Source organism: Argiope bruennichi, chromosome 6 (assembly GCF_947563725.1).
Source record: "Argiope bruennichi chromosome 6, qqArgBrue1.1, whole genome shotgun sequence".
Lineage (NCBI taxonomy): Eukaryota > Metazoa > Arthropoda > Arachnida > Araneae > Araneidae > Argiope > Argiope bruennichi.
In genome coordinates, this window is record NC_079156.1 from 128,826,387 (window position 1) to 128,837,611 (window position 11,225).

The 11,225-nt window shown below is 29.6% G+C and overlaps 1 protein-coding gene across 1 annotated transcript in view; it reads left to right on the plus strand.

Moving 5' to 3' along the window:
- The window catches only part of LOC129972876 (uncharacterized), a 30,602-nt gene extending 21,840 nt beyond the window's left edge, over nt 1-8,762 (plus strand). Inside the window, exon 6 of the mRNA XM_056087179.1 lies at nt 8,537-8,762. Within this exon, the coding sequence (XP_055943154.1) occupies nt 8,537-8,650 (114 nt within the window). The 3' untranslated portion in view covers nt 8,651-8,762. The remainder of the gene's footprint in view (nt 1-8,536) is intronic.
- Nucleotides 8,763-11,225: the final 2,463 nt, after the last annotated feature.

Genomic DNA, 11,225 nt, shown 5'->3' on the forward strand with positions numbered 1-11,225 from the left:
AGTGTCATTATTTTCACTATTGTTAGAAACTGAAAAATGAATCATGTTGTTTCTTTTCTTAAGATTATAGGTACAACAGTGTTAGGAAAAGATATTTTCTTAAAGGTCACATTTGTTTTGCACGTATTTTTAGAAATAAATTACATACTTTGTCGTGTCGTATCATATTAAAGGACTTCCGTTTCTGTTATTTTATGCACACGCTTAAAGTCAGTACTAGATTTGGTCACACACATTATGGTAGATCATGTTATTACGCACAAAACTGGTTTTTGTTAGTCAGTATACTGAATTTTTAGTGCAATTATCGGAAGTGCTTTTGACGCGGACAATGCAAAATAACACCATTAGGACAGAATATGCGACACTCTTATGAAGATATTTAAATTTTATTGTTACTTTTCATGCTAAACTCCTAACAACTGAAGTTGAACGATTTGCAATTTTTTCCTCAATAAAAAAGCGATTTAAAAAAAAAGAGGGAGAATAGGCTCCATTATTTATTATTTTAACCCTTTAAAGGGCCATTTTTTTCTAGTCATATTATGTTAAAATATTTTAGGCTTGAAATTAGAATAAGAAAAGAGATTCATTTAACTTATTAGATAAATTTAATTTGATTCATTAATTAATTTGGTTAATTAATAATTAAGTAACAAATCAGGACACATCATTCTGTGCAAGATAAAAAACTGAAGCCTCTAAGTTTCTGTCTTTGTAAAAAATAAATTGTCAGAACATATGCCAACCTACATAATTTCATACAAACATTGATAAATTTGGCGGGAAATACTTCCCATGGCCCTAGAAAGGGTTAAAATGTGTGGGAACATAGATAAGTAGACCCCTCTGTCTTATTATATCAATTAACCGACATCGGCGGCCAGCCGTTCACCCTCGCATTAATAATATAAATTTTGTCACGTTTAATTAATTTTGATAAATATCATAATAAAATAAAATGGTATTTTATATTGAAATTACATAATAAATATATATCACTCTGATCTATTTGTTATGTTTGTAAAATAGCAAAATAAATTGATGAATTAATTGATGCCAAATTGTTGAGGATGGGGGCTCTGACAATGTTTGGGATATTTTTCTAAATGGAGAGGGGTAGGTATCATGGGACAATTGATGATTCATCAAAAGATCATCCGCCCTCAAATGAAATAAAAAAAAAGCGAAATATAGTTCCAATGTGGTGAATTTAGGTGAGAACTTTGTCTGGATTTTTTCTCTTGGATATTGGACAATGAAATAGTATCTTTGAAACTTCTATCGAAAAAGGATGCAAAAGTAATTATAGCTGAGGTATTTAGGAATCATAAACTTTCACTTAAATAAAAATGGGCAAAGTAGGACCAATGTTCAGAACTGAAGGAACTCTTTGTTTTAACAGTTCTGTACATTACGGTCTTTGACATGACAGAAATAACAAATGTTATTGAAGCGAGTAAACTGAACGTTCAAACGATAATGAATATTTCCATCAATTTTCTGAAACGTAAACTGAACGTTCAAACGATAATGAATATTTCCATCAAGATCAAACGATAATGAATATTTCCATCAATTTTCATTGATTCATTTCTCCCTGCATTTCTTCATTCTACCCATAGCATTAAAAAAACTTTTGAGTATTTAATAAAAAAATAAAAAATAAAAACACACAAAAAACGATTATTGCTACTTTATATCACCTTTTCAATTAATGAACATTTGAGTTATACATATATTAGTTTAAAAGATACAAGGCTAATTATCTAAGTCGAATTCTTCCAAACTTAGATAGGTACTTTTCTTAAAGAAAAAAAAAATACATGTAAAAAGCCATTATAATAATATAAATCTCTATATAGCCATATAAAATTTGCATCATAAAAATATTTTAATAATGATTATTTGATAAAAATATATCCAAAAATAAAAATTGTAATTATACTATTTCCGATTCATTTTTTGCCAACTATATGCCAATACTACAAATTCATACATTCCATTATAATGGTTTTAGTATATAATTTAACTGCTTAACGGTGAATTAAGTCCATTGCATATGTTGTCCATAAATATTTCCTTAATCTTTAAATGTTTAATTTAAAAATAAAATATAAAATTCATCATTTGATAAAATACATAACTATTTCATAAAATAGTGAATTAAGTCAGTTAAAAAACGAGTAAAAATTATACATGCATTTTAAAATTTAAGAGATTATTTCTCATTATTATTTCACACTCTATTAACAGATTTAATAAAACATGAAAAAAAGTAATAAGCAGTTTATTTCGTTAAGTTAATTATGTTTCAGAGTAACATGAAGTTGCTTACGCTTCTTTATATAAAGTAAAAATATTTAAAATAACGTTTCTATTAATTATTTGATGAAAAACTAAAAACTGCTTCGATTTCTTTCTAAGAATGTAAAGTGTTGAAGGAAATCAAGTAAAGATATTTTTAGAAAATTTTACTACAGTAAAATTGGTTTTATTAAAAAGTTACCATTTTTTAAAACCTTAAATTCATCTTGGTTTAGTAATTTTTGGGGGAAAACGCTAAACTTCCGCTTAGTTTTTAATCAATTAAAATTTCAAAAAAAAATCATTCCAAACTGCCCGTTTCCAATTCTAATTGGTAATTCTAGGTCAAACTGTCTGGCTTGTGAAATAACAGCAGATACGCTCCCACTGCCACAGTGCAAGAGAATATTCTGTTGATAATAATAAAAGAGACATCCAATATCTTTTATTATTAGAAGAGAATGGCGTTTTTTCATACTGATAATCATTTTTTTCTAAGCGTTTCTGTAATATTGCAAAAAGAAAAGATGATCCTGACTTGTCTGAAATTTGGATTAAATGTCCTGAATTGATGTTCCTTATTAGCAAATAGTTAATGTATAAATAGAATTGTCTGCGTTTAAGATTTAGAAAGAGATTAAGTTCTGAGTAATTTTTCTGCTCAACTTTCAATAAACATAAAACAATTGTTTTCATCAAATATAAAATAGAGCTCTTTGAATCTGTCTGGCGAAAATAATGAAGTTCTTTTATCTCGACGTTAACAAATTAATAACAATGATTTTATTATTCTTGATTAATTATTATATTTGCTTTATTTGCTAGGACTGTTTTTATAACTGGGAGAACTTGACAAGTACTTTTAATTATCTTTTCATGTAACCCCACTAGGCCAAATGCTTATGTTGCGTGTCTAGGTTCTACAATGTTAGGAATTGAATTTCGGAAAATCTAGACATTTTAGTTTTACTTTCCTGTCCTAAATTTATTCCCTGTGATACTGAATTAATCAATACTGAGAAAAGATTTGAAAATGATCCCCTGGAGGGAAAGGAAGTAAATTCAAATATGATCTTCTAATAAGCACATCCTTTAACCTCTGAAGAAATCGTCGTTTAGAAAAGCTTTGCTGCCACCTTTCAGTAATCTAAAAGGCTAAACGAAGAAAAGGTCACAAAAGTCATATCGTTTCCACTAGGCCGAATTAATGGCATTTCTATAATTATGGATATATAAAGTGGTACAAACTGCAAATTTAAAATTAAGGAAATTCAGGAGCAACTTTACTTATTTATATAGCATTCATATCTATTTGGCGCTTCTTTTCACACTTTATTAATTAGATATTTTTAGTGTACTTAAATTAAACCATTATTCCATTTTAAAACTAGACGAAAGCCATTTCGATAATAATCTTGAAAAATGTTATTGATACTGATATATCAGCGTTTTAATAAGCTTTCACATCGCAACACTACATTAGAATTATTTTGGAATACAATCTTTATTGGAATCTGTTTTCAAAACCATAATCCTCTGCCTCTGAAGCTGAAGTCTATCAGTCAGACCACCTCAGCCCCCTTACCTTCCTTCCTACAACAAGAATGACCTTATAATCCTGAATTAAGGTCTCATAACAACTTTTCTATTCTTTCTATCAAAACAGCAAGTTAGAATTATCTTACAATAAATAATATAATATTATAATCCTTTGGCCCTGAAACAGGCATCTATTAGACCAACGCAGCTTCACAGCTTTATTAATTAGATGACTTTAATTTACTTATATTAAATCATTATCTCATTTTAAAACTAGAAGAAGGACATTTCAACAATAATCATGAATTCTGAATCTGAAATAATCATCATAGTCCTTAAGAGTGATCTTAAGATAACTGCTGAGGCATCAGAGCTTTAACACGCTTTCACATAACAACAGTATATTAGAATTATTGTGCTGTGCAATCTGTAATGGAATCGTGTTTCAAAACCCTAATTCTCCGGCCTCGATATTGAAGTCTATGAATCAGACCACTGCAGCCCCATTATCTTCCTATAACAAGGATGGCTTTATAATCTTGAATTAAGGTCTAATATGATATACGAGATCTCACAACAACTTTCCAGTTTTTTCATATCACTATAGCAAGTTAGAATTGTCTTACATTATATAATAGATCTTTATTAGAATATTTTCTTCAAACCATGATTCTCTGGCCCTGAAGCAAACAGCTATTAAACCACAGCAGCATGTCAGCTCTTTAACAAAACAAAAACAAAAACCTTATAGAACATCCAAGAAGTTAATAACTTTTTCTTATACAGACGTCACATCTCTCAGTAAGATGCAATTTTTATCATGTTTTATTTATAAAGATCAGATCGACTAGATAAGCTCTTCCATCTCAAGTTTAAATTAGAGTCTGCTCCTCTAAATCTTCTAGACTTAAAAACAAGCTCATGGATCAAAATACTTCACCAAACTTTTTTTTACTTTTTCTGGCAGTTACTTCAAATATTGTTTTCATTCATGTTCCATAAGAAATATCCCCTTTCCCTAGGGGATACAGTTTGGCTCCAAAAAAGCGCAATTTCCCAAGCTACAACCAACAGCAAAAATAAATGAATGGTAATCGGTACAGGAAGTCGATTGACGTCACTGGAGAGAGGGCGTCGCCATACAAGTCAGGGCGGCGTCCCATTGGCGGGGCTTCCATCGATCCAAACTCATTCAGAAGTTGCCCCATTCATGAGATTTCGCCACGGGTGTCCCGAAATAGCGGAGGGCTTCAATGCGGCAAAATCCTTCTGACGTAGGAAGGCTTCTAAAAATAGCCCTTCCATGGCCATGTTTGGACCCCATCTTACGTCAGTGTGACGTCATAGTACTGACGCAGGATTTTCTTTCCTGTCATCAGATTTCTCTCAATTAAGGAACGTCGATTCTAATTATACTGGCAGGAATCTCCTCTAGAATATCCTTAGAACGAAGATTGGTCCATTCCAGAGATTATTGGAAACTTTTATGTCCCTTATTTTGCAAGAGAAAAAGTTATAACTTTAGATATTGAACGAACTGAATAGAAGTACAATCGATTTTTGTCGTTCGATAAGCAATCATGTTTCGAACACACTATCATCGATAAAATACGTTCCAGGGATTGAAGTAACATATAATCAAGGTCTAGACGATTTTTTAAAAAAAATAATTGAACAAAGGACATCACGTTTAACCTTTATGAAATAAGTAAGTTGACATAATGGATATAAATTTTGGAAGACAGTGCACTAGGGGATTTATTGATTTAAAATTGTTGCCAATATCTCTTTTAAGTTACTATAGAGCCAAGACAATATAAATAATAGACAAATAATATATTTGCAGAGTGCTGGTGTTTATACTGTAGTTTGAAAGGCATGAATTTTCATAGAAAGTATATAGGATATACACTCTAATCATGGTTCACTAATTTCTAAATTGTTTAAAGATAGTATACAGTTCAAATCGGAAAAATACTTTAATGACGCAAAAGATTATATTTTATGTTATTTAAATCAATAAATGTATTGCTGAAACCAATTTGAAACCTAATGTTTCACATAACTCCCTTTCCTCCAATCCTATCAGTTACGTTTAATAAAATTAATTTTGCATGCTAACATTTAAACATTTTGAGCAAAAACAGTTCCACCTAACTACACTTAAAATTGACCGAGTTAGGAAACTTTGAATTTCTTTATTTTAGACCAATCAAGGCTGCATCAAAACAACAAAATACATTGAATTGATTAATGTTTCACATAACTCCCTTTCCTCCAATCCTATCAGTTACGTTTAATAAAATTAATTTTGCATGCTAACATTTCAACATTTTGAGCAAAAACAGTTCCACTTAACTACACTTAAAATTGACCGAGTTAGGAAACTTTGAATTTCCTTATTTTAGACCAATCAAGGCTGCATCAAAACAACAAAATACATTGATTGATTAATGTTTCACATAACTCCCTTTCCTCCAATCCTATCAGTTACGTTTAATAAAATTAATTTTGCATGCTAACATTTAAACATTTTGAGCAAAAACAGTTCCACTTAACTACACTTAAAATTGACCGAGTTTGGAAACTTTGAATTTCCTTATTTTAGACCAATCAAGGCTGCATCAAAACAACAAAATACATTGATTGATTAATGTTTCACATAACTCCCTTTCCTCCAATCCTATCAGTTACGTTTAATAAAATTAATTTTGCATGCTAACATTTCAACATTTTGAGCAAAAACAGTTCCACTTAACTACACTTAAAATTGACCGAGTTTGGAAACTTTGAATTTCCTTATTTTAGACCAATCAAGGCTGCATCAAAACAACAAAATACATTGATTGATTAATGTTTCACATAACTCCCTTTCCTCCAATCCTATCAGTTACGTTTAATAAAATTAATTTTGCGTGCTAACATTTAAACATTTTGAGCAAAAACAGTTCCACTTAACTACACTTAAAATTGACCGAGTTTGGAAACTTTGAATTTCCTTATTTTAGACCAATCAAGGCTGCATCAAAACAACAAAATACATTGATTGATTAATGTTTCACATAACTCCCTTTCCTCCAATCCTATCAGTTACGTTTAATAAAATTAATTTTGCGTGCTAACATTTAAACATTTTGAGCAAAAACAGTTCCACTTAACTACACTTAAAATTGACCGAGTTTGGAAACTTTGAATTTCCTTATTTTAGACCAATCAAGGCTGCATCAAAACAACAAAATACATTGATTGATTAATGTTTCACATAACTCCCTTTCCTCCAATCCTATCAGTTACGTTTAATAAAATTAATTTTGCATGCTAACATTTAAACATTTTGAGCAAAAACAGTTCCACTTAACTACACTTAAAATTGACCGAGTTTGGAAACTTTGAATTTCCTTATTTTAGACCAATCAAGGCTGCATCAAAACAACAAAATACATTGATTGATTAATGTTTCACATAACTCCCTTTCCTCCAATCCTATCAGTTACGTTTAATAAAATTAATTTTGCGTGCTAACATTTAAACATTTTGAGCAAAAACAGTTCCACTTAACTACACTTAAAATTGACCGAGTTTGGAAACTTTGAATTTCCTTATTTTAGACCAATCAAGGTTGCATCAAAAAAACAAAATACATTGAATTGATTATCTTACTTGAACCAGCTGCTAAAGTGGTTTTAAAGTTAAAATAATGATATTCAATGCCTTATTTTATATAATAGATCGCCCTACTTACCACAGAAGCATCCAACTGGTAGTTACAACAGTAGATTAATCTGTTAATACATGTATTAAAAAAATTCAAATTTCTCCTTTTCATCCGCCATGTTCAAACATTATTCTATCTTCATACTTTTACCCATTATTGATTTTTAAAATTACTCTACAATTTACTAGAGCTGATATTATTACTGGTGATATCTGAGCCACCATATTATGTACTATTTCTAAAAACAAACATTTACTCAACAAAATTAAAATATATTCTAAATTTTCAGTTATTCATTTTCAACTCAGTTTCATTTGACTTGATTTATTTTATGTTCATAAAGAGGGAATTTTGCAACCGAGTATTCACTCGCTTTCTTACGTGCTAAAGAATACTGCATACCTACATAATCTCAAACAAAATATATTATTTTATATCGATGACAATACAAACTTATGTTATTTTCAATGCTTCATAATCATTTAATTGATTAAATTCTAAATATTCTAATATATTCTAAATTTTCAGTTATTCATTTTCAACTCAGTTTCATTTGACTTGATTTGTTTTATGTTCATAAAGAGGGAATTTTGCAACCGAGTATTCACTCGCTTTCTTACGTGCTAAAGAATACTGCATACCTACATAATCTCAAACCAAATATATTATTTTATATCGATGACAATACAAATTTATGTTATTTTCAATGCTTCATAATCATTTAATTGATTAAATTTTACTTCTATACCAGTGGCGCCATCTTGTAGTAAATTTTAGAAAAAGCTGGTTGCAATATTCCATAATACTTAAAATGAGTTATAAAATACTAAGAAGAACAATCCATATCTGCATCTAAATCTAATTTTAAATTCTGTGAATTAAAATAATCTACTTATCAGAATACTAATAAATGTGTTTCTCAAAACTGAAAAATTAATTTGTTATTAAATGTCTTGTCGTTTATTTCTTTCACAGAGTCCCATTCCTCTTCTGAAGCAGATGATCCAGAGTGGGGTCAAGAACTCGGAAGGTGCCCGGGATCCTCTGCTGGAGGAGCTGACCAATCTCAAGAAGAAGCCTGGCGTCTAAAAACTTGGACACCCACCGACTTTTTCCGATTTTAATTCCATCATCCCTGTCTGATGGCCGAAGCAGCGGCACACTCGAAGCATTAAACAAAAAATATCTATCCAACAGGAAAGAGATGAAGTCTTTAATCTGTGAAGTTCATTGTCTCCCTCCCCCTTCTCCTTCCACCCTAGCTTGATCACGTGACGGATCTCAGCGAGCCAATGAGATGTTGTTAGAGGACACGGTATTGCCTTCTTAATCTATAGTGAAAAGGGACCGTGCCCACCTGTTGTGAATTTTCAATTGCAGAGGCGAAATTGAAAATATAGAAAAATTTGCCATTATCTTTGTTGACGAGGCATTCCGTTTTAAATTCGTTAATTATTAGTTTCGAATTCTTTTTACTTATGTTGTGTTGTTTTTACTTTTGAAATTTTCACTTTTACTTTGATCTGTATAATTTTATGATTATATATTTATCCATTTTTTTAATTTTGTATTTTTTTCTTTGAAAAATATTGAACAAAACTTTATATTAAGGCCTTGACAGCTTAGTCTCTATTTAATGAAATAACAACGGCCAGATATGAGATTAAATTATTTTCATTTTTATCAAATAATTCTCTTTCTTCATTTTTAAAACAGTAATGGAATTAACTACACTTATTCAAGGTAGTTGAGATTGTCAATTACTCATTACTTTATTAACAGTCTCTTGTCTAAGTTTGATAAGGTTTAAACATTTTAATCTATTAAACAAGTTTTTAAAGATGATAAAATGGAAAATAATAATAATTTTTAAAACAACTATGCAAATGTATGTTGAAATTTTATGAATTTTCACTGAATAGAGACTTTGCTGTATTTTGTATCATTTAGAACTTGAGTTGTCTGTTTTCAATCCTTTACAATTTTCTTTTTTATGTTTTCTAACAATTCCATAAATATACATAGTCAAAATTTTGTTCAAACACCGCCATTACTTCATAATCTGCAACAAAACTAGAAATAGAACTTTTTGACGAAATTTAAGTTAAATACTTCAATTATTCAATTTAGTGGTGCAAGTAAATAAATTATTTTTTTCATGAAACATTTTGGCATATGTTTAAACTTTTATTTGTAGTCATTTGCTAAACTTAATTGTTTGAAAATAAAGTAAATGCGGTTGTACATTAGTCTAGATAAAATCAAAATGATTTTTTTTTTTAACAATAGCGTTTTCTAGAAGTATTGATTAGTAATCTACAAACTATAAAGAACAGCCACTTTTCTCGCAAATTGAAGGGTTTGTTGTGATGATAATTCGAAAGTTGTTCGTCACTCACTGGTGTAGGAAGGCATGATTGTTAGATAGGTGTTATATCCTAAACGTATCGCACAATGGACTGAAAGTTCGATGTCTTTCTGTTCACAATTCGGCCATTTTTTAAAAAAAATATTTTCTGCCATTTTACAGCAGCGACGTCCTTTCTGTCTAAAGGCGACAAACAAAAACTGCAGTTACCTTTATAAGCAGCATTTCCGCTTCAACCAGTCGATTATATTTAAAATGTTAGATCTTAAGGAAATAAATTTATTCTTTAAAGTGAAAATATATAGAATATAAATTTAATTTATAAGCTCCTTGTCATCTATAAGAAAATAACATAGAAGAACCTAGGGAAATCGATTAAATTTCATTTCTTGTAAATATTTTCTGAAAGTAAAGTGCTTTTTGTACATCCTAATTACCTTGATGAATTTGGGTCGTGAAATGGTTAGATAAAAAAATAAAGGTTTAAAAACTGTAGAAAGGGATAAAGCAGTTTAAATCAATATATCCGCACTGAAGTAAATTTTTTTCAACTCATTTAACTTCCATTCTTCCAAATAAATTGTAATAAAAATAAAAGTTAAAAAAAAAGAAATACATCTAAAAATGTTTCTTTTTTCATTTGCATATATATCTTAAACTGGTAAATAAATGCCATTAATATTGTCTCGTGGAACAGTAAAAAAAACAGCAACAACAACAAAAAAAAAAATAACAACATCGTTTTTAGACGATGTATATCGTCTTTTAATTCCAGAACATTGATTTGACTTCAGTAAAAGCAGCTGCATGTTTTCCATCTGCAGTTACACGAATGTAAAACCACCTGCTCCTAAATCATCTGGCATAATCTAAAATTAATGTAATCTTTAATTTGGGGCCGATATAAATGACAGCCTGAAAGAACAATATCAGATTTTGATGGCAGACATTAAGTCTGCAGACGATATGTTTTCATTTTTGATTTCTAATTTGTTTAAGCTAATGTGCCTTACATGGCTATTAATGAAACTCAATTATTTAATTACTTACTAACTTAATTAATTTAATTAGTTATTTAATAAAATTTATTGTTCAACTCAATTATTTTCTAATAATAAGCATCGTTTTTTTTTTAATATGAAAAATATTTACAATTGATTTCACTTTAATTCCAGAAGTTCTGTTTTAAAATTACTTCGTGCAAGTGTTGGATTGTACCAGAAAAATGAACACAATACTATCAGAAATAATCTCATAAAACTCTGAAAAAAGTTATTTTAACTCACATATGAATTG